Source organism: Varanus komodoensis, unplaced genomic scaffold (genome assembly GCF_004798865.1).
Source record: "Varanus komodoensis strain SLA01 unplaced genomic scaffold, ASM479886v1 scaffold18_1, whole genome shotgun sequence".
NCBI classification, from domain to species: domain Eukaryota; kingdom Metazoa; phylum Chordata; class Lepidosauria; order Squamata; family Varanidae; genus Varanus; species Varanus komodoensis.
In genome coordinates, this window is record NW_025335548.1 from 4451444 (window position 1) to 4478492 (window position 27049).

The 27049-nt window shown below is 42.7% G+C and overlaps 1 protein-coding gene across 3 annotated transcripts in view; it reads right to left on the reverse strand.

Annotated features, from left to right (window-relative positions):
- MYO1B (myosin IB) overlaps positions 1-27049 on the reverse strand; it is a 137500-nt gene that overhangs the window by 13087 nt on the left and 97364 nt on the right. Inside the window, exons 16-27 of one of the 3 annotated variants that reach the window (XM_044427088.1) lie at positions 24696-24896; positions 24090-24316; positions 22688-22888; positions 21054-21147; positions 19796-19945; positions 18757-18825; positions 17315-17401; positions 16876-16962; positions 12518-12604; positions 5114-5188; positions 3746-3880; positions 7-113 (exon numbers count right to left, since the gene is read on the reverse strand). In XM_044427088.1, coding sequence (XP_044283023.1) covers positions 7-113; positions 3746-3880; positions 5114-5188; positions 12518-12604; positions 16876-16962; positions 17315-17401; positions 18757-18825; positions 19796-19945; positions 21054-21147; positions 22688-22888; positions 24090-24316; positions 24696-24896 — 1520 coding nt within the window. The remainder of the gene's footprint in view (positions 1-6; positions 114-3745; positions 3881-5113; positions 5189-12517; positions 12605-16875; positions 16963-17314; positions 17402-18756; positions 18826-19795; positions 19946-21053; positions 21148-22687; positions 22889-24089; positions 24317-24695; positions 24897-27049) is intronic. The other 2 variants (XM_044427089.1, XM_044427090.1) reach the window with 2 other exon arrangements.

Sequence of the window (27049 nt, forward strand, 5' to 3'; positions counted from 1 at the left end):
CATTACCTGGCAGGATATAATGCTTTCTTGTCCTTGAAAAGTTCACTCGCTTCCAGTTTTTCTTCATAAACAAGCTTCTTCTGGTCTGTGAACTGGTCTCTGTACTTTTTGCACTACAAAAATATATTACAGATGAATCACAAAACAGCTCTTTAGAATTGGCATCAAGGAGGTGCCACAGCTTACTATTCCATTTGTGATCAATGTATGTGTTCCATTGTGCTCATTTCTTGACCGAATCTGTCATGACCCACGTGCAATCGTAAAAAAAGAATAATCACAGGCAGAAGTACTACATTTTCCATGGACTACTATTCCCCTCTGAGCACAGGTTTATGCAAAACAGGATGGGCAGCATGATGTAAACCTCATTCTTCTGTGTGGCTACTTTCTACTTCTATATTAATTGGCTAATGGTGAGAGCCAGTCTGCTGGTGAGAATGCCGGACTGGAGACCCAGGAGATCTGGGTTCTAGTCCATACCAGCCCTGAAGCTCTCTCTGTGACAACAGGTCTGCCATTCACTGTTAGCCTCACCTACCTCACAGGGTTGTTGTTGTGAGGATAAAATAGAGCTATGTAAGCCGCCATGGGGTCATCACAAGAGGCAAAAAGGCAGGATATAATGGAAATATACCACTGCTAATAATATTTATGGATGTTACGCTTTCTCATCTCAACTGAAGTTCTCTGGGCAGTTAACAATGGTTCCTAAAATAGAACCATAATATAACAAAACACTACAAAATATTTCCAAAATGCACAATTTAAAAGCAATAACTCACTTATACCCCAGTATTTTTGGATTAAGTAAATTCCAATGATTGGGAAAAGTGTAGCTTAACTGGAAAGTACGGGAATTACCCAGGAAGCTGGTTAAAGCTTGACTGGTTACACTTTCAATCACTTTCAATAAAGAGACTGAATAGTATATTTCTCAGAGCTAAACCTTTTACCTTCAGCCTATTTGACTGCTGAGTTCCAGATAATGTGCAGTTCCCAGGCTGGACTTTGCTTCCATTCTTAAGTCATCCACATGTTTAAGCATTTGTAAATAGGATTAAAGGCTCCCTTTACTCACAAGACCCCCAGGCAGGTATACAAGGGACTGCCAACGCACACAAAGGTACTGCACTTTGATGGGGAGAAATGATGTTAACGCTGCTCCCAATAGATAGAACATAAGAGCAATTATATTACTTTGGATTAAAGCTGTTCAAAGCCATTATATTCTTTACAGCTACTAGAATACATTTTGTTGTTGCTAGTCGCGAAGCCGTGTCCGACCCATTGCGACCCCATGGACAACACTCCTCCAGGCCTTCCTGTCCTCCACCATCTCCCGGAGTCCACTCAAGCTCACACCAACTGCCTCAGTGACTCCATCTAGCCACCTCATCCTCTGCCGTCCCCTTCTTCTTTTGCCATCTACTGTTCCCAGCATTAGACTCTTCTCCAGGGAGTCCCTCCTTCTCATTAGGTGGCCAAAGTATTTGAGTTTCATCTTCCGTATCTGGCCTTCTAAAGAGCAGTCAGGGTTGATCTCCTCTAGGACTGACCAGTTTGATTGCCTTGCGGTCCAAGGGACTCGCAGGAGTCTCCTCCAGCACCACAATTCAAAGGCCTCAATCCTTTGGCGCTCAGCCTTCCTTATGGTCCAACTTTCACAGCCATACATTGCAACTGGGAAAACCATAGCCTTGACTATATGCACTTTTGTTGGCAGGGTGATGTCTCTGCTTTTTAGTATGCTGTCTAGATTTGCCATAGCTTTCCTCCCCAGGAGCTAGCGTCTTTTAATTTCTTGGGTGCAGTCTCCGCCTGCGGTGATCTTGGAGCCCAGGAAAATCTGTCACTATCTCCATTTCTTCCCCAACTATTTGCCAGGAAGTGAGAGGACCGGATGCCATGATCTTAGTTTTCTTAATGTTGAGTTTCAAGCCAACTTTTGCACCGTCCTCCTTCACCAACATCAAGAGGCTCTTTAGTTCCTCTTCACTTTCTGCCATTAGAGTGGTATCATCTGCTTATCTGAGGTTGTTGATATTTCTCCCAGCAATCTTAATTCCAACTGGTGATTCATCTAGCTCCGCCTTTCTCATGATGTGCCCTGCATATAAGTTAAACAGGCAGGGTGACAGTATACAGCCTTGCCAAGCTCCTTTCTCAATTTTGAACCAATCAGTGGTTCCGTGTGCAGTTCTCACTGTTGCTTCTTGACCCGCATATAGGTTTCTCAAGATACAAATAAGATGGTCTGGTATTCCCATCTCTTTAAGAACTTGCCACAATTGGTTGTGATCCACACAATCAAAGGCTTTAGCATAGTCAATGAAGCAGAAGGAGATGTTTTTCTGGAACTCCCTAGCTTTCTCCATGATCCAGCATATGTTGGTGATTTGATCTCTAGTTCCTCTCCCCCTTCGAAATCCTGCCTGTACTTCAGGTAGTTTGCGGTCCACATACTGCTGGAGCCTAGCTTGTAGGATTTTGAGCATAACTTTGCTAGCATGTGAAATGAGTGCAATGGTGCGGTAGTTTGAACATTCTTTGGCATTGCCCTTCTTTGGGATCGGAATGTAAACTGACCTTTTCCAATCCTGTGGCCACTCTTGAGTTTTCCAAATTTGCTGGCACATTGAGTGTAGCACTTTTACTGCATCGTCTTTTAGGATTTTGAACAGCTCAGCTGGAATACTGTCGCCTCCACTAGCTTTGTTGTTGCTCAGACTTCCTAAGGCCCATTTGACTTCACATTCCAGGATGTCTGGCTCGAGGTCAGTGACCACCCCATCGTGGTTATCAGGGATGTTGAGCTCTTTCTTGTATAGTTCCTCTGTGTAATCTTGCCACCTCTTCTTAATCTCTTCTGCCTGTTAGGTCCCTGCCATTTTGGTCCTTTATCATGCCCATCTTTGCATGAAATGTTCCCTTCATATCTCCAATTTTCTTGAAGAGATCTCTGATCCTCCCTATTCTATTGTTTGCTTCTATTTCTTTGCACTGTTCATTTAAGAAGGCATTCTTATCTCTTCTAGCTATTCTCTGGAATTCTGCATTCAATTGTTTGTATCTTTCTCCCTTGCCTTTCACTTCCCTTTTTTCCTCAGCTATTTGTAAAGCTTCCTCAGACAGCCATTTTGCTTTCTTGCATTTCTTTTTCTTTGGGATGGTTTTAGTTGCTGCCTCTTGTACAATGTTGTGAACCTCCATCCATAGTTCTTCAGGCACTCTGTCTATCAGATTGAATTCCTTAATTCTATTTGTCACCTCTACTGTATATTCATCAGGGATATGATTTAGGTCATACCTGAGTAGCCTAGTGCTTTTCCCTACTTTCTTCAACTTAAGCCTAAATTTTGCAACCAGAAGCTCATGATCTGAGCCACAGTCAGCTCCTGGCCTAGTTTTTACTGACTGTATAGAGCTTCTCCATCTTTGGCTGCACAGCACATAGTCAATCTACTGGAATACATACATTTTTGCAAACTTTGAATAAATAATAGGGAATATGAACGCCACAAGATGCTGTGCTACTCGTTTTTTTTTTTAATTATTGGCTTTTATCTTGCTGCTTTACACTTTTATCTGTTTGTTTTACATTGGTATTTTATTGTTGGTTTTGGAGCTAAGCTTTATTATTATTATTCTGTAAGCTGCTTTGAAGGCCTGCAGCTAGCAAAACAACCTATAAATAAAAATATCAACAAATAAAGTAAAATTAATTCTTGTACAATAGCATTACCCTCCACAAATGGAATATTCTCTTCAGCTCCTTATGAGTAGAATCCAAGAAGAGATAAGGCCTTGCTGGCCAGTTTTTATCGATTGGTGATAAGGAAGGCATCTTGCTTTTCATTTCCAAAAAATACTTTTGCACCTATGTTAAGAAAAATTTAAAAAGACATCTTAGTTTGCCTTTAACAGGGAATTGTTCAAGTGTTCATGGTCATATGACCATGCCGCCTGTTCACATCATCTAATTGCCTTTAATCTAAAATCTAAGGTACTTCCGGCAATAACTGATTTAGAAATAATCGTGCGCTGATAGCAGCATTTGTTCTAGAAGCCTGAAACAGACTGTGAGTTCTGGGTAGTTTGTCAGTCATCCAATGGCAAGCTCTCACTGGGTTTGGATGCATGACAAGCAGTTCCTGGCAAAGATAATGATGAAAATTAGGTGCCATGTACCTAGCACATGTAGGGTGGTTGACACCCAGCAACAAACCATGGGTTCTCATTGTGGGATATATATGGTTAACAATCCGTATTGAAGACAAGGGTCTACATCTGCACATAGTGAGAGTCCACTAAGATCCGGTCACCCATAGTATGGGCTGTTGTTATGTGAAAACCAAGTCAGTATGTACACAAATACTCACAGTACTCCAAAAATCTTCCTGTCTGTATTTATAATGTAGGAGAAAGGACTAACTTTTGGCACCAAAAAAGCCTCACTGCTTCTTGCCATTTCTCTGAGAAATTACACACAGCAATGTGTGTGGCTTCAGTCGCAAGGCCTCAATGTCCCTGATTCCATTAAGGATTCAAGGAGGCACTTTCAAGCTAGAAAGAGGCATCAGATCCGTAGTTAAATTCCAGATATATACAAAAGAGCGTAGCATGTGCTGCTTGTCCATAGCATAGATAGATCATTAGGGAGAAGCAGTGTTATGTTCTACGGGCACTGTCCAATGTTGATCTGGCACTAGCAGGATTCACTGCTAGTGCAGTGGAAAGCCGATGCTTCTTAGCGATGTGGAAACCAGCGCATATGCAACCGCGTATGGGGAGCACGGCTTCCTTCCTCAACCTCCTCTGATCTGTCCGGTTTGCAAATGCTAGTCTGAGTTGGGTTTTGGAGTGGCACTACCAAGTGTTAGCTTTCTGTTGCACTAGCTTCCCATTAGTCCCACTGGTGCGATGTGACTAGCACTGGCAGAGGGCCAGTGTTTGATGCTGTATTAAAAAATGGCTGAATCCTCCAATCCTTTTATGTGTGTTGCTAAATCAAATCTATCTTCATGGACTGTATTTACTATTCTTTTCTATGAATGGACACAGGCAAACACAAATGTTGCAGCAGTAACATCTTAATTATGAAAATACGTACAATTTTCTGAAGTATAAATTCATAAATTTTTCTTCCAGCGTTGGCTCGGAAGAATTTCCTGTACTCTCTACGGACCTGACAAATTAAAATATCAGAGTAAACATTTGGCTTTCATTTCCTTTCCTTTCATTTCATTTTGCCCACAAATATAAATAATGCACTAAGTTACAGACAGATGAGTTTTAGTGGTTTTCCAAATAAATAACGGCACAGCACAGGTTGTTTTTAGATACAGAAAACCATGGTAAATACAAGTAAAATAAAAATGTTCCTTAATTACACAAGAGAGGTTTGACATTCTCAGGCCTGTTTCTTACTGCTGGAAAACCCATGTTTCAGCTACACAAGACTAAACTGCATGCAGGAGCTCAGTTGACTTGAATGGTCTTTCCTGTAAAAAGGCAATCAAAATCCCCACACATACGTTAATTCTTTGTGCACAAGTGATTCAGATCCTTTAGGGGAGATGCCAATGACTCCATCCGGTCAGGTATTAATGGATGAATTTCAGTTCTTGCGGCCTGATGATGTGGACAAGGTGCTTGGACAAGTACGTCCCACCACCTGCTGACCTGACCCTGTGGCTGCTGACCAAAGCCAAACATGGGATTGGTGCCTGGATCCTGGAGGTCATTAACGCCTCTCTGAGGGATGGCCAGGTGCCCGCTCCTTTAAAGGAGGCGGTAATCAGGCCTGTCCTAAAGAAGGCATCTCTGGATCCAGAGATGGCTGCCAATTATAGACCGATGGCCAACATCCCGTTTTTGGGCAAGGTGTTGGAACGGGTGATGGTGGGACAACTCCAAGCACTCTTGGATGAAACTGATTATCTGGATCCATTTCAGTCCAGCTTCAGACCCGGGTATGGTACTGAATCTGCCCTGGTAGCCCTGAATGATGACCTGTGCAGGGAGAGAGATGGGGAGTGCGTCCCTGTTGGTCCTCCTGGACCTCTCAGCGGCTTTCGATACCATCAACCATGGTATCCTTCTCGATAGGCTGGCAGGATTGGGGGTAGGAGGCACTGCTTGGCAGTGGTTCCATTCCTACCTCGACGGCCAATTCCAGAAGGTGGTGCTGGGGGACTTTGGCTCTGCACCATGGCAGTTATGCCATGGAGTACCGCAGGGTTCCATTTTGTCCCTCTTGCTATTTAATATCTACATGAAACTGCTGGGAGAGGTCATCAGGAGGTTTGGGCTGTGGAATCATCAGTATGCTGATGACACCCAGCTCTACTTCTCTTTTTCAACTGATCCAGATGAGGCAGTGGTTGTACTGAACCGGTGCCTGGCTGAGGTAATGGGCTGGATGAGGGCCAATAAACTGAAACTCAATCCAGATAAGATGGAGGTCCTGTTGGTGGGTGGATCGAGCTCCTGGGTAGGTGACTTGGACCTTGCCCTGGATGGGGTTGCACTCCTTCTAAAGGACAGGGTCCACAGCTTGGGAGTGCTCCTTGACCCAGAGCTGTCCTTGGAAGCTCAAGTGACTGTGGTGGCAAGGAGTGCTTTCCTTCAGCTTCGGCTAATCTATCAGCTGCATCCCTACCTGGAGGAAGACTGCCTAGCAACAGGGACACATGCATTGGTTACTTCCCGGTTGGATTTCTGTAACATGCTCTACGTGGGGCTGCCCCTGAAGACAGTCTGGATACTTCAGATGGTGCAAAATAGAGCAGCCAGGTTGCTGACGGGGACTGGGCGTTATTCTCATATAACCCTGTCCTATATCAGCTTCACTGGCTTCCCATTGAAGTCCAGGCTCAATTCAAGGTGCTGGTTATTACCTATAAAGCCCTTAACGGCTTGGGACCTGTATACCTGAAGGAATGCCTTCTTCCATATTTGCCCTCCCGCCCCTTGAGATCGGCAGCAGAGGCCCTCCTCTGGGAACCCTCAGTGAAAGATATTAGGAGGCAAAGTACCCGGAGGAGGGCTTTCTCTGCAGTGGCGTCCCACCTATGGAATGTGCTCCCCAGAGAGGTCCGCCTGGTGCCATCGTTATTCGTATTTCGGCGCCAGGTTAAGACCTTTTTATTCCAGCAATATTTTAATAAGTTTTAATATTGTCTTTTCTATGTTTTTAACTACAGCCAGTGTGGGTTGGGAATTTATTTATGTTATATTTTGTGTTGTAAGCTGTCCTGAGGTTTTTTGCGACAGGACGGCATATAAATATTGTAAATAAATAAATAATAATAAATAATTGTTTAATGCAGAAGTGCATTCAGTCAAATGTGCATTACTCTGAAATCAAAGAGAAGTTTACCATTCATTACTCTCAAGGTAGTTTAACATTATCTGACCTTAACACAGAGGAGACCTTTCCCTTGATCTTGAATTACATGGTTGATCCCTCCTTTTAATAATTTAAGTTCCAGATAACATGCAGGTTTGCTTTTTATATTCAGATATTTAGGAAAGGAAAGTTCTTAGACAAAGTTTAAGTGTCATAGTTCTAACATTAACTTAGATCAGGACATTTGTCAAAATTAAATAAACTACACACACACGCACAGCAGGACCAAACAATGACTGGATGTGGTGTTTGAGTAACTGGTTATCACACATCAGCAACAATCTAAGGAATCTCTATATAGCTTTTCTGTGGCAGAAAATCAATGGCAATACCCTCACTGGTTTTAATGGAATGAGACTGCGGCATCAGCTGAATGACATTTCTTCTCTCCACAAGTGGTTTACTCATAAACTGCCTCCTGCCACACCAGTAAGTTGACTTTCCTAGAAAGCAATTACTGTTAGAATCGAGCAGTTGCTCTCAAGCACCAACCAGGTCAGTCAGTACTATTCCAAGTCAGTCCCTAACACTCTTAACCCCCTAATCCATCTATTTTGCTACTATCGGTCCGTGCTCTTTGGCACTATCAGCCCTTAGCACTAACTATTGCTCTTAACCACCCCCATCTCTCCTAGTGCGTTTTTCCCTGGTTGGCTTTGCCACTGAAAAGCCAATCTGGGCAGAGGGGGAGGCGGGGGGGGGCATGCCACTTCAGACCTCTTTGGAGCAGACCTATGTTGAAGACATAGGTGCCTCATTCACACAACTTGATCCTCAACCACAAAAACTACTGAAATTTGAAAATTACTAACTTGAATGGGCATTGTGGAATAAATGCCTGGAAGAAATTACCTAAGATTTCTAATAAATGAATTATTATAAATTCAGTTCTACCTTAGTCCAAAAAATTACCTAAAATCCATTAACTTGACTTAGTGGGAGGACACTCAAAACCTGGGTGCATTAGGTAATTCAAATGTAGAAGGTGCAGCAACTGCTAAGTTTAGAGCAACTTCACATAGACAGGGCCTAAGAGAAGTAATCCCACTGCCATTGATTGTTACCACATTTTCTTGGGTTACAACTGGGGCCGGAAATGAATTTAATTGGTTTTGTTACTGCTTGCTGTACACCAGATATTCAACACTGAAGGTGCAAAGTGGTTTTATTGTGGCACAGAAGTTATGTAAGAAGAAACGAACTGGTTCTTGTTGGTTACATAAGTATTTGCACACAGACACCATCAATACACAGTAGAAACACCTTTGGCAGCACTTACAGCTGCAAGTCTCTTAGTTAAATCTCTATCAGCTTTGCACATCTGGATCCTACAACGTTTGCTCATTCTTCCTGGAAAACTCCTTCAGCTCTGCCAGGTGGAATGGGAATCTTTAGTGAACGGCAACTTGCACGTTGTGCTACAGATCCTCAATCCAACTGAGGTCTGAGCTTTGGCCATTTTAAGACATTCAGGTTCTTGTTTGTCCACTACTCCAGTGTTACTTTGGCCATGTGCTGATGCCCGCTGTCCTGAACTTCTGCCCCCTTCTCAGGCTCTTTGCAGATAGAAACAGGTTTTCCTCGAGCATCGCCCTACCATTGGCTTGTCCATCTTGCCCTCCATCCTGACCAGTTTCCAAGTCCCTGCTGAGGAAAAGTACCCCACAATGCAATGCTGCTACCACCATGCTTCACCACATGGTCTCAGGGCAAGGAGCCTTGTGCCACATGGCAGCAGGGCCAAAAAGTTCGATTTTGATCTCATCAGACCAGAGACATTTTCCCCACGTTTGCTCTGTCTCTCACATGCCTTTTTTGCAAACTCCATATGGGCATTGATATGGATTTGTGTCAGCAATGGCTTCTTCTTGCCACCCTTCCATAAAGCCCAGCTTTGCAGAGCATCTGAAATGCAGTTGTCCCATGTATGCTTTCTCCCATTCATTGGCCACTTAGTTGCTTCACTGACGAGCACCTTCCTCATGTGGTCACTTAAGTTTTGGGTGGATAGCTTTCCTACGCAGAGCTGCAGCTGAACCACATACTTTCCACTCAGTAATAATGGATTTAACTGTGCACTAGATACTCATAGTTTGGGATTTTAAAAATAACCCATCACTGATTGGTGCTTCTGCAAAACATGATCCCAAAGTTGCTTTTCCTGATACTCTTTGTTTTAACACAGTATGCTCTCCAACAGACTATGGGCCTACCAGAAACAGATGAATTTAGTTTGAGATCATGTGTTATTCAGAATTGTGCTCAAAGTAGGCTCCAATCAGCCACTTATAAAACGTGACTTCCGAAGGTAGTTGGTGCACCAGGTCTTATTTAGGCTTGTCACAGCAAAGGGCGTGGATTTCTTTTAACTAACAAGTGCCAGTTTGATACTGTTTACTTAACATCTGTGCTACGCTAAAAGTATTTTGCATCTTCACAGTACTAAGTATCTTGTATATATCACATGGTAAAAAGGCCAGTGAATTCCAAATCAGTTCCAGGTTGTAACATAAGAAAATGTGCAAAGTCAAGGGTGAGTAAATACTTCTTATGCAGTGGCCATGTACATAATTCCTGACATGAAATAATCTGTCCACATAAATCATGGGTGGGCAAGCCTCCACCCCACAGGCCTTAATCTGGTGAGTGAAGATTACCCAGCCGGCCCACAGAGGCTTGGATCCCCCCTGGAGGCAACCAAGGGCTTTGAGAAGGGGAAGGGAGGTGAATCTTCTCTACTCTCTCTGATCTCACTGGCATCTTTGACCAGAAATGAAGGACTCTAGAGGACAAGTGGCATAAAAGCAAATCTGCTCGTTATCTCTAGTTAACTGTTCTGCAAGGGGCCATCTGTGAACTTACACATAGAGCTTTTACACCCCCGTACAGAACAGAGGTCAGCAGATTCTGGAGCTAAGCAGAGCTTTTTGGCAGATATCCCACCAGCTCCTCTGAGCATGCTCTGGGCATGGCTCCTGCCTGGGTCCAAATACCCTTCAGTGGGGAAGAGAAACAGAACACAGACACAGGGAGAAGGGTGGCTTGAGTGAGTTCAAAGGTGAGCACTAAAAGAAAACAGTTTCAGGTGAACAATCTGTCTTTGCTGCGCTCTGGGACTCACTTACATGGGTGACTAAAAAGCCAAGGACTCAGGGAGGGGGAAAGACACCAAGACTGAAGAAAGAACAGCTCTGCCAATCAATATACCCATCCTGGCTCTACCACCTAGGTGGCAGTGCTTGATGAATACAGATGGCTGAGCCAATATAGCTGCAATACATAGCTGTGCTATTGGCATGCCTCTGATGAATGCCACTAAAGAAGACGCTGGTTCTTTCACCTGCAAGCAGGTGACAGGTGAGCTAGCTCGTATGCCAGGTGGATGGTAGAGGTTATTCATTCTGCTAGGTATTGAGAGAAGACTGGGAGCCTCACTTGAGCCCAAAATGACAAACAAAAAGTCTAGCCATCCTTCAAAAGTAGGATGACTATAGAAAGTGAGACTCCTGCAAACATCGAGTAAATGGAGTTTAGTTTCAAGTGGGGACATTAGTTCAGAGAGGAAGAGTGGTAGTACTCTTTTCAGGACTGTCCTGAGACTTTTATATATAGGATGGGGTACAAAAGTTTGAAAGAGAGAGAGAGAGAGAGAGAATTGTGTCCTGCTTTAGGTGAAACTTGACTACAACTTTAGATAGAAATGAACAATCAGGCCGAAGGACAACCATAACCCTATGGAACACTGACGGTTCAATAAGGTCCTGCTGAAGGACACAAAGTGAGGTATCTCAAAAAGAAACTTGACAACTTTTCTATCACATTCTTGCACAGAAGGATACCAATCTCTTTCTTGAGTGGTGGTGCAGGCTCAGTGGAACCAAAGACCCCTGATGGGGGAAGTCTATGTGACACTCATCAGTAATGACGGAGAGTATCTGCTCATAGGATGTGATGTGGTTCTAGGCATGGTGGAAGGGTGTCAGTCAGTTGTAGAGAAGAGGAATTTGGCATAAAATTCTGCCGTAATAATCTAAGATGCAGTTTATTTTCATCAGCACTCTTCCCTCAGATAGGATGATGGTATTTGAACTAAAATGACCATTTAGAGTGGAAAGATAAGAAGTAAGATTCTTTAGGTGTCCTACTGAGGCATGATGGAAGAATGTGTCTTATGTTCAGATTTTACTTGAGACCCCTCTATGATGATGGGATTAGGCACAGGGTATTGCTGCAGTGGGAGCAGTTTTGAAGAAGGCGTTGGGGATCAGGCACCCCTACCTGGCAGAGGAGAAAAGTTCAGAGAAGGTAGGAGAGACAAGGGGAGGGAGAAAAAAGGGAGTTCTGCTGAGAAAGATGCATACAGTAGATTTTGCCTTGAGACTGTGTGCCAAATTGCTTCCTGTCACTGAAGGGGAAAAGAAGGAATTAAACCACAGGTGCGAGGCATGCCCAGAGCACCTGCAGAACAAGGAGAAGGGTTCTCACCAAGAAACTCTGCTTAGGTCTGGAGCAGCCTTCCCCAACCTTGGGTTTTCCAGACACGTCTGGACTGCAACACCCAGAATTCCCAGTCAATGGCCCTGCTGGATGAGAATTCTGGGAGCTGCAGTCCAAAGGCTTCTAAAGGCCACCGGATTGGGAAGGCTGCTCTACGGCATTCCAAATTCTGTTCTGCACAGCGCATAAAACCCATATGTGTGATGCACCAACAAAAGCAAAGAAAGCCATGGTCACAATTAGCTCTTATCACAAAGGGAGGACATAAAGACATATCTAACAGCTTTAACTTGAATCATTGCCAGTACAGGCCAACCATCCCTTCAATAAAAACCACACACTATTTCTCTGATAATCCACATTTATGATAAGAATAGCAATGCCTTCCAACAGCTTCATATATATCAAAAACATACATGTAAAAATGCCCAACACCACATGCAATAGCTTTTGTTTTGTTTCTAGAAGCTGGTGGGGAGAAAACAATTTCCTCAAAGATCATGCTTGCTAGAGCAATCTCAGAGCACCAGAAGTTTATTATGCGTTAGTAGAGGCTTCACTTGACTGAGTTCATTACTGACAAAAGGGAGTTGTTTGAGAGAGTACCTTTAGTCCAAGCCAGTAAGCCCAAATGACTGCAACAGCATGCTTGCGCCTAGCCTCCTCCTTCAAGCGTTTCAACTCCCTTCGAGCCTAAAATGTTTAGATAGTGAGTCATAGAGACAGCCCGATGCAGACAGCACAATGATCAGAGAGAGAACACTCCCGCTGAGAGAACAGCTGATACAGGAAGATGGAAGAACAGTGTGCAACCTTCAGAGCCCCAGCATGTCAGGGTGCAGAGAGGGTGAGAGGGGAAGCTGGTCCTCGGCATGGCCTCACCAATGCGTATTAAAGACTTATGAGCGCCAGGCGGACTCTCGGATGAGCGCTCCCCCAGGGCATCTGTTCCATTTGGCAAAGGCTGGCTGGTTCATAATTTTGACCAAGGGCATTCTATGCAAGGTGTAGACCCAAAGGACGCTGATTCAGACCAAATATTAGAAAGCAGCCCACATATTCCATTTTGCAATGACAAGTACCTGAAGTACAAGAAGACTAAACCAAGTACTGAACGTAAGTACTTGGAGGACATCGAGAAGAGACTCCTGGGAGACCCCAGCTTAGAGCACTCCCACCCTCTAACGTTCAACTATCCTAAGCATGTTGACGCCACGGTTACTTTCTTCCAAAATCTTGTAAGTGAGCTTTTGCTGCATCATCACATAAAGACATACATGAATATCACATCACAGGAACATGATTTCAGCATTTGTACAACAGAAGGGAATGGGGTGGGAGAGAGCAGGGGAAGGACTTCTTACAAAGAAAAAAGAAAAGGGTATCTATGCATTCGGCTTGGACATCAGTTTCTGTTAATTCCTTTTTACTACTTTAGGATTAGTAGAGGACAGACATCTACTGAGTTTGGATTGTTGGGCATAAACAGCATAAAAGCAGCAGCAGCTATTGCTATGCACTTGCAGCACTGTGGCATCAGTTCATCCTACAGAAAGTCTTGCTAGTTTTGCTACTGGAAGATTCCTAGAACCAAAGCCCCTGATATTTAACCTTGTGCTGATCTAAAAGATCCTACAGAAAAGAAGAGCACTGCATTCTATACCCACTTACCTGGGAGTAAGCCCCAGTGAACTCAGTAGGTTTGCCTAAATAGTTATACAAGTGGTACTGATAAATCCTTAGCATAAGAAGAATTTACCTTATGTCCCCGACCAGGTTCCTCCTGGCTGGGCTGGACTTCACTCCCTATACCCCCACCGAGCATGCTAGGAGTAATGGGAGTTGCACTCCCACACCTCTGGAGGACCCCAGGTAGGAGAAGGCTGGTTACAGAACTAATGCTGGAAGGACTGCAGTGTAACTGTTTCAGTGTGATTTGGCGGGAAAGAAGCAGAACACTGCCCACCTGCATCATCATTCGGTTTTGCTCAAAGGCATGTAGTAAGTTTCCTCGCAGAGAGATTATCTTTTTCGCTGCTCTCTTTAACAGTCATCTTCTACTAAAGGGCAGCAAGTCCTATTTCATAAATAAGCTTAGCTAGTGAGCCCTTGTTTGAGATCTGATTTTTTTCTTAAAACCCAAAATAACAGCAGCCTTAATGATGGTGGGGCAGCCATGTACTGTTTGATCACCAGAAACATGGACATCTTGGAATAATCTTATGGTAAAAGGTTGGTAATGTGAAGCACACTTTTCTTGAAATAACTGCTCCTCAAAGAAGCCAGTCAACACTCTCTTGCAGAAGAATTTTCAGTTATTACATGGCTCGCAATTCCAGCCCAGACCAAAACTATCTGTCTATATTTATGTTACCAGTATATTGACCATTTCTGCAGCTCAAAAAGCTATCACCCAATTCTCTAAATTTGACTCACTGTCCTCAAACCATTGAAATCTTGAGGGCAGTGAGTCTAATTTAGAGAACTGGGCAATAGGAAGTAAGTTTAATTGCTTTACTACCATTTTACCATGTACATAAATACAAACCCGGCCTGCATGGTGCAGCACGAGCAACCATTATTTCAAAGGCAGTCCTCTAGTACAGCCCAACAAGGTGCTCTCCTATCAGCCCCAACCAGCACAGCCAAAGGTCAGGGATGAGAGGAATTGCAGTCCAAGCCACCTGGAGCGCACAAGGTTCAAGGAAGGCTGTATTCCCTTTCTAATCCTTCGTAACATATAGTCTTTAAAAATATTCTTTGTAGCCTGCCCCAACCTTGAACAACCCCCCGCCCCAGATATTTTGGAAATTAACTCCCATTACCCCCAGTCAGCATCACCAAAGTCAGGAATGCCAGGGGTGGTGGTCCAAAACATCTGGCGGTCACTGAGTTGGGAAAGGCTGCACTAATGCATGGCGGGTGGATGCACACATTAGACCCTCTTATCCCACTGCCATTGGCACTGCTTATCTGCAGACTTCTGGGATTTTCTAGCTACTCCACCACTGAGCTGAGGCCCCTCCAAAGCACAACTCCCTGAGGTTTTAGTCCAGAACAGCAAGCAGGTGGTGTTAGTGAGCAGTCTCTTGGGCAAGGGCTGCTGCCCTTCTGGCTACTGCAGGTCATCATCCAACCCTGGGATTCCCTGCAGAGCCTATCCTGGCACGGTGACTGAGCAGAGTGCCAAGAAGGAGGATGCTCGCAGGCCGGGGCCTCTAGCAGTGTGCACAGGTGGGGAAAAGGCACAGCAGCCACTGCAAACTGAACAAGGGGAATGGGTGTGCACACATACTGGAGCCCACTGGGAGAGGTTGCTTGCAAACCCCCGCCCACATCAGAGCTAGCCCTGCTCCATCAAGGGCATTTTAGTGAAGCTTCATTTCTGAGAACAGCTGACAGTGGCATTCCTAGATTTTTTTCAGGGCCACAGTTTAGACTTGCATATTAATTGCTTTCTCTTGAAAATCTAATCTTGCTACTATACCCACCTTCTAATGCCAACACCCTTTTTTAAAGTAAATTTATTTGTAAAGAAACCAGCTAAATACATTTCTGAGAGCTAAGCTTTGCAGGACTACAAGCCCATGCTACAGAAACAACTAAAGTCTATGTTTGTTGACGGTATCCATGTGCAGATACCTTAAACAAACAAAAATTGGTAACTGTCTGCCATAGACCACAGTTTCTAAGGTAGCTAGATATACTTTTGGGATGCAACTCAACCGGCTGGAGGGCCAAATTCTTCACACAGCAAGTGCCCAGAGGATGCTGTCACAGCCATTATGTGGTTCCTAAACCCTAGCCAGATTTTACTAGTGCCTAAAACCAAGACTTGCCTTCCAAACATATCCTTTGCCATCTAAAACCAGGAGGCAACTCTTCCCAGCTTTGCCTACAGAAAGTCTTTCAACCACTACCAGAATTGATTTCAGCTGCCTGGTCCTCGCTGCGATCTGAGCAGCAGCTTGGAAACGTCCTGGCGTCAGAGCTGCCATCCCATGTTCACTACTCAGCTTCCAATGGCTGCTTGGCTCTCACAGAGCCAAAAAGAAGGGCTGCCTGCAATTCTGGGAGCCTGCACAGTCTCCCGCAAACTGCCTCTTTCCCCAGTTCTACACATTGGCTCCTTTACAAACACTGCCCATTCCTCAACACAGGAGTTGCTAGCTGAACTGAAAAGTGTAGACTGGCTCGTACTGCAGCATGCCATTATGGCCACCAGAATGCTTGCCTCTTTCAGATATTACGGCATTGCTTCCTAGCCCCCAAAAAGGTTCATTTAGTCATGTGACATGATGCACTCGTCCTAAAAGTCCTGATAAGACTTCCCAGCCCACCCTGTTATGTCTGGCAGCCCAAAGCTCTACCTTGCCTGTTTTGTTGCTTTATTATTATTACTGTGCATAGCACTGTGCTAGAATGAACAAAGCAATGCTTTGTAATAAAATGTGAAGTAACAAGACAGCCTTCTCCAACCTAATGCACTCCAGATGGATTGGACTGCAACCCCCATCATTCCCATCCATGCTGGGCACCAGACATCTGGAAGGCTGCAGATTGGGGAAGGCTGTATTAAAGCATAGTTAGAATGTATGTGCACTACTGTGAATTTAATTGCGTTTCCCCCCCTCAAACAGTTTTAGTGTGGGATACTAAAATATTACTGCAAGTACATGCTAATAAAGACCTTTTGCTCTGAGACATGCACATTTGGTTAAGTATATTTTAGGGTGCTGAGTCCACTCATTTTCAGTCTGGATGCCTAATGGTTTGTTAAGAAGCAATTAGTGTGATTCAGCTGGGCAGGTCTAGAATGTTTTAGTGTTAAGTGCAGCAAAGATGAAAATGGTTATCAGCAATGACATGCTCAGGTTTAGTAAGTCAGTAAAAATGCTTAAATCTTGCTTTTCACTAATGAAGTTGGATAAGGAAGGGGAGCACATGACACTTGCAGGGAGTACCTTAAATCCAAGCCAGTAAGCCCAAATAACAGCAATAGCAAGTTTATTCCTAGCCTCCTCCTTCAGTCGCCTCAGTTCCCTTCGCGCCTGTGGTGCATTTGAAAACGAATTACAGAAAAAAAATTGAGCGAAAAAAGGTTGCTTCAACATCCCAATGGACAGAAAAAGGAAGAGAGTGAGAGAAAGGAAGGGAGGAAGGGAAGAAAGAGAGAAAGTCATTTCATATAGTATAAATGAAAGAGTGTGCTGGCTAGACTGAAACTTGTTAAAAGTACAGCTGCGCGTGAGAGAGAGAGAGAGAGAGAGAGAGAGAGAGAGAGCGAGCGCGCGCGCGTGCGCGCACAACAAAGTAGCTGAAAACTTGTCTTTGGCCTATCTAGATAACCCTTGCACCATGCAGTGGCTCTTAAACAACCTGAAACATGCTTGCATTTCTTACCTGAGCACCGCGCCAATAGGCTGCGATCGTGGTGACCGCTTCCTGACAGCGCTTCTGGTGCTTCAGTTCACGAAGCAGCTTTCGGGCCTGTATGGGAGCACACACACACACACAGAGAAACACACCAGGCCAAAGACGAGTTATCACGTGGAAAAAATTCATTTGTCCAAAAGACACAAACAGAGTGATTGGCTGCCTGGATACCCACTCCACATCTCTCAGGAGAAAGAAATATTTTATCATTCTTTATGTCTTGATAGTATGCAATTCTGCTTACTCTTTCTGAGTGCAGGCTTTATGAAAACAGTGTTGCAAAATTAATTGAGTGGGGGAGAAGCATTTATTTCCTATACCCTGTTGTTGGTGGGCGGGGGGGGGGGGGGTCACCAGTGCTTTAACTAGTTTTCCCAGACTCATTGATTTCTGTTGTTGACTTGGGATTTCAAGCCACAACACTCATATTCTTAAAATAGCCACTAGATGCATGTAATGCAGATTCTAGAGAAAGCTTAAGTTAAACAAAATTGAAGAGAAAAATGTTTTAAGCATAATAATCCAAACATTCCATTAAGCAACCTTTTACATAATCAGCTTTACATTTTAGATTCTTTTGGCACAGGCAATAGCACGAAGTGCTGGTGCTGTCTCGGTTATTTAAAGCACATTAAGACTGAAATTACATGGCCCAGTTGCATTTCCAAAACCTAGTCACTGCTTCATTACTGCAAAGCAGCAATGCAATTAATCAATTGATTCATTAAATCCTACTTCTGAAAATAAAACACACATTTAAATGAATGCTTAAATAAAGATTTTCCATCATAAAGAGATGGATAGAAGGATGTTAACTCCTCTCCCACCCACTGTTTTTCTCGCATCTGTGAATTCAAATATGTGGTTACAAATGAAACATGGAACCTGGAGTGAAGCTGGGCGAGGAAGCTGAAAGGGAAACTGGTAGGCAGAGGAAGGATTAAATATTCTTATTCCTTTCTGCCTCTTCCGACCCACAAATCATCTCCTAACTCTACTTTTCCATGGAGAGGCAGCTATTTGGAAAAATCAACATACAATGTAGTTCTGACCTAACACACTGCATTTAGATGTCAGAATGCCCAAAGCAGGAGATCTTAATTAGAAGGCATAATACTACAACAAAAAGTGTCTTCCACAGTACAATGTTCTATGGAAAGTAATACCAGCACTCTTTGTTTCCAGCAAATGTCTGCAGGACTGTGCTACGGTCTTCTCTGTTAGCATTCCTAAATGTGGTGAAGGAACCAATCCCCTCCCCACCCTCTGAGCAATAAGGAAATGCCAGGATTCCAACAGAGGAGGTTTTGGATTCCCAGCTTGGACCATGTGGGTACCGCCATTATTCTGTACTGAGATTACATCGGGAAAGGGAACTAAGTCTAATCCAAATTATTCACCAAACTCACCTTCCATCCTCTGATATAAGATTGCACTATTATGGCAGAACTTTTGATCTGCTGGTACTTCTTTTGTTGCTGTATTGAAAAAATTAAAAAGAGTGTGTATATAAATATATAGAAAGGAAATTGCAATTTTTAAAGAACTGGAATGCTAAATCAAATCACACATACTTTCTTTTGCATATTGTTGCTAAAAACAACAGGAACCCAGACGTAAATGCAATTCAACTCCTTTGTGCATCTCCAAATAGGGAGGAGTGCACAGAAAATGCTCCAACTCCCCTCATCTTTGCAATGGCACTATTGTTTTACATGTTATGTAGGACAGTCCTTGAAGACTTATAAAGAAACAATTCCCTAATTCAATAATGGGAACTCATTATTGGAAAAGCACCTCAGTAATGCTCCAAGATCCCAGCATTTCCCTTTGGTTAAACCATATGCCTATATAACTAAGTCATGGTTAAGAATTTGGCACATACCAACACAAAAAACATGGTTTGAAGTGGGTTGCTTTGTATTAATGATGCTATAAAGCTGCACTGAGCAAGCCATAGCTGAGACACTTTCCCTCGCTTTCCTGATCATGCAATAAGGCAGCAGGCTCCCCATACATACCTCTGGGGCAGAGATTTGCTCAGCAAGAAGGAATTTGGGATCTTTCATAACCAGGCTTAAGGCGACGGCCGTGTTTAAATGTTACAGCTGCACTGAGCCCAAGGGCAGTAATGCTGTTTCTACAGCCTTTCCAGCTCAATTCAAAGTGCTTTTTAAAAACCAATAAAGAGCATGCAGAGAGATTCTACAACTGACTGCTGTAGAATTATGAAATTCCTTCTGCTAGGGCAGACTTGAAAGACCGAAGACCAAGCTCAAGCACTTTCCAAGAATACTCACTATCAAATAGATTCCAGTCTATGGCAACTTTCGCCATTCAATTGAATATTTTCTTTAAATAACGGATGTTTATCATTTTCAAAGCCATGATAACTGCACCAGCCCATGAAAAGGGACAGGAAAAAGCCTAGACTGATGAAATCCTTACTGCATATCTTCTGTACCAGGCAGAAATCACAATTTGGCTCTTTTTCATGAGAAGGAAACGTGTGCGGCACTTCCAGCCCCTGTAAATCTTCTGGATTAGTGTGGCCAAATCCTCAAGGCGCTGTTTTCTCAAGTCTTCTAACTTGAAGAGCTGTGAAGGAGGGTAGAAGGAAGAACACTGCCTTAGAAACAACATTTAACGTATTAGGGCCTCACTCATCAAAGCAAGCTGGGGTGGTGTGATGGCAGAGGTGTTGGGCTTGAGTGGGGGCAACTCAGGTTCCAAGCTCCTGTCTCAGCTACAAACCTCACCAGGTTTCCCCTGGAAAAATTAACCCACTTGATGCCTGGATTAAACATACAGCAAAATGGGTTAGTGGAATGGACCGTACCATTTCTGGCTGCAAGTGAAAGGATCACATGATATGCACGTCTTTGCAAGCTCCCCATGTAAAGACAGACAGACTTTGCTTAATCTTTCATTCCACTGTTTGCTTGTTGAGAGAATCAGATTTGTATGCCCTTGTTACACATTGCATTTGCATAGAACAAATGGTTGTTTTTGGTTGGTGGCTTTTTATTTTTCGTGTTTTTCTATGACTAAATTTCTGTAAAATTATGGAAAATAAAAAGAACTCCCCCGCACACCCACAGGTCTGCAGATCCTTTGAGATGCAGGAAAATTTGCTCTGTTGCAGAATGTGTGGGTCTTCTTTGGAGAAACCCAAATGCCTCTGAATGCATTGTAGATTCCTCCAACATCTCTTCTTATCCCCATGTATAAGAGTGCCTCACAGCAAAGAACTAGAACTGGACTGGGCACCGCTTCCCATTATGCTAATCTTGTCCACCTGGAGGTGTTTTCACAAGGGAAAGTGTTCAGAAAAGTCTTCCCTGCATGCACTCCACATTGGTAGAGCAAATTCCTACTCCACACCCCCACAATTTCTGCAAGTGCAGATGAGGACTAACAGGTGTTGCGATGTGAGGATGCAGCTTTGGAAGGGTAGAGTAACTCTGGCAAACATTAGAAAAGTTTTTGTTTGTCTATTTCTCATTTCTGCAGTTTCTCTGCCATTTAGCTATGTATCTGCTGCCTGTTCTTTTCCAAACCTACTAAACTTTAGTCCTTCATTCCTTGGAAGCCTGAATTTATCTTTACATCAAAATAAATCTCTGCTGTCTCACAAAAATAAAAATAGATGACATTTTATTATTCCAGTTGCATTTTCTTAAATGAGAAACATTGGTTCACATACTGTTCTTGGATTGCGGATGAATATTTTTGATCTGCCCAAGGAATATTCTTCTTCAGGAATTTCCAGCTCATTGAACAGTACCTCTACACCAGCTCTAAAATGCAAAAAGTTTGCAAGCTGTTACCATACCACAAAATCACATGCTAAGTTTGCCATATTAGTAAACATATTCATGCCATATTAGTGTGTGTAACACACACACCCAATAAAAATTATCTATTCTGTTTACAATACTTTGTGCTCTAAATGTGAAAATATGGAAATTAACAGATGTCTGCTCTGAGAAAGTGATAGTTCCAACCAGACTGAAATTGTCAAAGCAAAAAGGACACATTCTACGCTTTATTTAGGGATGGCTTTAAGAATCTGATTTTGAATTCTTATATGAAATGTCCAGGTCTTTCAGAATAATGTGAGGACCAGAACTTAAGCTAAGCAACAGATTTTGCAATTTTTGGCAGTGTAAATGTACCAAAATAGGTAACTGAAAATAAGTGTTTAAAACAGGTTTAAAAACATTTTCAGGTTGATGCAGAAACTGAATGCTCAAAACACGCAAGGGTAACACATACCAAAAATGGACAGATTCTCCAATCCATAATGACAATACAATTTTACAGTAACTTCTCAAGGCATGTATAGCCAAAGGGCAAAACACATTTGCAGTTTTAAAGTGGGAAGACTAGTGAACATACTTTCAACCAATTCACCCAGAAAGATACAAGGGGCTTTAACAATAACAAAAACTTATGAACATGTTTAAATGAATTTGCACTGTATGAATTTTAGTGTCATACACTTCCCTCAAAAATATTTTAAATAAATAAATAAGTTGGTTGTCTGATTTTTAAATTACCTTTTACTGAGTTTCAGATTTCCAGGAAAATGTTTCAGGAAAAACATGTTTCCCTGGCTGTCTTGTCCCCAGCTAAATCTATTTTTTGCTCAGCTTATAATAAGCTATACTCATATGCAAAAGGATCATCCGAATAATCAAGAGCAGACCCCACAATCCTGCTACTTCCTCCAATTCCTCAGATTAAGAGCTTCAGTGGAGCCATGCAAAATTGCAGTTTGTACTCTGGAACTGTGAACTCCAAGATAAATCAGCAATCCAGGCAGGGCAAAAAAGCAGGGGCTGAGAACAGTAACTGGGCCACTTTGCAGGACACAATAAGCCACACTGCTGCTGACAGATTATCAAGGCCTGCCATGGTTTGTTTCCCCTTTCATCCTCCACATAACCCAGGGGCTGACACTAACAAGTATAGCAATGCAACATGGCTCACTCTGTCATGCAAGCCCAGTCTTTGAGGAGATCAGTTCCTTGGCCAGACTCTCACTGGCCGATGCAAGTGTGACAGTGCCAGCCAAGTAATGGCTTCAGCATCCTCATCTCTCCTTTCCCTGCTGAAAACTATCACTCTCCACCACAGCTTATCATGACTGAAATTCTAATACACCAGCGGTAATATTAATCATTGTTAGAGCAAGCCAACATTCACACCTAACCTGTTATCTGAAACCATGGTTTGAAGCTGGAAAGAGCATGCAAGTCCCAAAGCTCAGTCCCAGTGGCTTAGCCACAGTTAAGCGACAACCGTTAGGATAAAGACACTTCTAGCAGTTTTTACCTGGCAGGGCCTCTCCAGTGTGGCCATGTCTGCTTACAAAGCATTTTATATCTTTCTAGACAAGGCTCATAAAGTTGCCTGAAAGCATATCCCGCTCTTCTAACACGGACATTTTCCAGTAGACCCAAATAACGAACCTGATGACAAACTAGAGCCTCATTGAAGATCTGTGCTGCTTTTTTGTCATTGGGCTTAATGCACCTGCAAATAAAAGACCATTTGTCTAAAGTTTGTTTGACGAATTTAAGTTATATAACATGACATTATTTCTCCCCACACAATTCTTCTTTGGTATTTTACAAATTGCAGAAAAATGAAGAACAGTAAGGCTGGAATTCAGACTTTACTTCCACTGGGGGCTGAGATGTCCCAAGAGCAGAGTGGTGAGGAGATTCCTTCTTGAACTCTCCAAAATTCAGCGGGAGTTAGGGCTAGGCTGTGTGTACAAATGTACTCCTGGCCCCCATCAAGACTGGGCATTCAGGTTCAGAGCTGAGTCCAGGGGTACACCCAAACTGCAAGCCTGAGACTTCAAGAGGGGTTATCCCCATCCTTCCAGCACAGCTTTAACTGTTATTCCCAAAGCTACCTTTCAGCTAACCAGGAGAGCCTCTGTCTTGTCGGGATTGAAAGAAATCCATCAACATCTGAGGACTATGGGGGCACGTTGTGACCCAAAAGTTATTTTAAGGTGCATCTAAAGTATGTACAATTTCATACTTAAGCCTTGAAACAAACCTTGGCATCACTGCCATACAACTGCCAAGGTTACTACTAGAATACAGATTTGCCCTAAACTGAAAGCATCTGAGATAACCAGAACTGGCTGTTAAGTATTGAACTGGCCAAGTGTCATTGTCCTAGCAAAGAAGCTGACTACCGTGTGAATAGTTTCATGTCCAAAGGTACCTATTTCCTTGATGGCCCGGAAGCAGCAATGATGGCAGTTGTGCAGTGTAAAAGATTTGATTAATCTTGGATTTATTCAAAAGTCGTATTAACTCTCTAGCTACAAGAACAGTTAGTGCCACAGAACACATATAGAATAAAGCAGAACAATTAAGATTTTTGTAATCTGGACTGAGATTCTAGGATGAATGAATGCTTTGAACACCTACCCTGGACATCCTTTCTGGAGCCAAAAACGGGGGTACAATTATTCAAACAAACAAACAATATATACTTCCATGTACAATATTGGTATGCAAAGGATTGTGTGCAGCTTGAAATCTCACAGCATAATGAAATTCAGTCAGTCCAAATAAAAGGCAGCCTCATTCTTACCCTGTAATTCCTAAGAGCCAATGATCAAGTAAACATGATCTCATCCCTCTCTGATGGCTTCCCTTGAATATGAGCATTGCTTTTCCTTGAGTCAGTTGAAGAGGACAGTATCACTTACCTGATATAATTGGGATTTTTCGTTTGCAAGTTCTTCATCAAGGTTGCCACAGAAGCCTTGAATTGAGAACCTGCTGTTGGAGGCCTCTTTAAATTAATCTTGGCAGGATTTCCCTCTGGGAATAAGTCTTTAATGAGGGGGTGGTTGGCCTTCCACATGGCTTGGGACAGATCACGGTAAAGCAAGTCATTATTTTTGTCAACAAATCCTTCTACCTGATACATCACCTGAAAAGACAAACCAATAAGCAAAGGCTAATCAAACCAGGAAGAAACAGATGGGAGACACACACCAAAAAACAAATTGTGATCCCTTCCAAAGTGCTCCTTCTGCATGTTTATCATAAAGTAAACTATTTCCACATATCACCTTGACTCTTGTTTGAGCCTACTATTTTGCACTATAAACAAAAAGGAAAAAACACTCAGGCTTGCTTCTTAAGCTCTGGAACTGGTGCACTGAAATGAACCAGAGATGAGTACTGTTCTACAGATGAGTACTGTTCTCAAGGGGATTTTGGCCTTGGAAAGTTAGCACCAGTTATATTTTTAATTGTCCAAAGCTGGAGGAGTGTTAGGGTTGTGTAAAAACAAAGCAAAACTTTACCTTGCCTGCATAATGCTGAATTCTGAAACAACTGTGTGGCAGGGAAGTGTCATTCAAGAAACGTGCGCATTTGCTCATCCTGCTCTCAAAGTGCTGGTGAGTGGCACAGACCTGGTTCAATTTTTCTAAGAATGTCTCATCAGTTACAGCTCCTGGCCTCAAGCACTCTTCATCTAACATAGCCAGAATTCCATTCTGATTCTGTCACATAACAAAAAAAAATGGTTAATTTCATCATTTGGGCATGAATAGCATTCATATTACCTATGAATCATGATTTTGAAACTGAAAAATAATCCAGATTTTATCAAGCCACGTCTCCAATCGGAAAATAGGCTAGCCTATACTTCCATCATTTACAGTCCTTAAATATCTTATAAGACATTTATTTAGATTAAATTAACTCAGCAAGCTGACTAGAACTAAAACATCTATGTCAATATTCATATTGTCGTTATCATCATCATCATCGAAGTCTGAATATTAAATTCAATTGACTGGGGTATTCCTGTTTTTTAAAGCTTCCCATTGATAATGCCTAAGAACTTCCATTCTTCAACCATGATCTCTAGAACCATCTTCCATATGTCTATGAGAGAATCTGTCACAAAGAGGAAGGTCAAGATAGCTTCTCATTGATATTAGAGTGTAGGACATGGAATACTCAAGTCAAGTTGCAACAACCCAGGTTTAGGTTAGATATCAGGAAAAGTTTCCTCACTGTCAGGGCAATACGACAGTGGAACCAGCTACCTAGAGAGGTCATGGGCTCTCCCACACTGGAGACATTCAAAAAGCAACTGGACAGCCACCTGAGTGGGATGGTGTAAATTGGTGTCCTGCAACAGCAGTGGGTTGGACCCAATGGCCTTCTTGGCCCCTTCCAACTTTGCTGTTCTATGATTCTATGAATCTTCCCACCTGATCCTACACAGGTCAGAAGGAAGTCTTCAGAAAGATAGGACAGAAAGGGTCTATATCTAGGAAATTTGTGGCCTTCTCCTCAGAGGAAAGTCCCTCAGGCCCTCCAGCCCATAGGATCAACAGTAGGGAAAAAGACTCATTGCACAAGTGATATCTGATAAATCCCCTGCTGTTACAATCCAGATCTAAATGGCAAGCTGCAGTTTTCACAATGTTGCCTAGTAGACGTGAGATTCCTTAGATACTGGGGACAGAAAGAAGAGACCAAGACACAGCAGTAGAGATTCATGCTTTGCATGAAGATGGTTCCAGATGCAATCCCTTGCATCTACAGCTACAAGACAGGTAGCAGTGGTGAAAACTTCAGGTCTCTTGGCCCAGACCCTCCTGCCCATTCAGAGCAAACAATACTGGGCTAGATGAACCAAGGACTGACTTGCTATAAGGCTCCTTTCACATGTGTCCTAAAGGGCAAAACCATGCTGGGAGAAGGAGATGTAAATGGGGTTGACTCTTACCTACAGCCATCATTATGGTAATGCTGCCATACATTCTCAAAATATTTGAAGGGCATCTTGTTTCTCATGACTTCAAAGATTTCCACAAAATGAATGGTTACAATACTGAACAAAGAGTTAAAAGTGATGTTTCATCTTAACTGAACAAAGAGTTCAGTTACTTATGGTTTGGGATATCACCAATATCTGCTAGATAGGTGCTCACAAACAACAATCCACTTTACTACTACTAGAATGATCAATTGAACATAAGAATTAAAGTCGAAGTAACTGTTCACAAAGAAACATTCTTAAAGTTGATTTTACTCTTAAACATGGGCAATAAAATAATTAACTGCTAGGGAAAGGGGTTCTGAAAACAGATCAAAGCTGGAAGTTTGGGAGGGAGATGAATTGCTAATCATGAGTTCTCATAGCAGGTATGTCTGCAGACTTCACATTCCATTACAAGATAAGAAATTCCTTTTACACAAAAAGGACATCAGCTTTACAGCCTGAAGACATCCATTCCAAGGAATGAAAGATAAGAGAAGGTCTAAGGACCAACTTTCAGATACTTTCAAGATGTAAGCATGATGACAGGGCATATTTGTTCTTCCCTCTTAGAAAATCAATGTATTATATTGTCGATTTAGGCTAGACTGATCTGGCATTCAAAATTAGAATATGATGAATTTCTGTTGCATGGAAGTTGAAACAGAAATAATGAAATGACCTCTGCAATGGATCTGTTCACACCCTCTTCTGAACAGGAGCAGTAAAAGCCTTTCCCTCTATCTGAATCAAACCCAAGGACTGATACCATCATATTACAATCCTAAACAACCTGAGAACATGTGTATGAAATCCATAGGTAGTTGTCCCTTTTAGGCAACTTTGCACCTGGTTGAGAGGAAAGGATCCTTGTCTCAG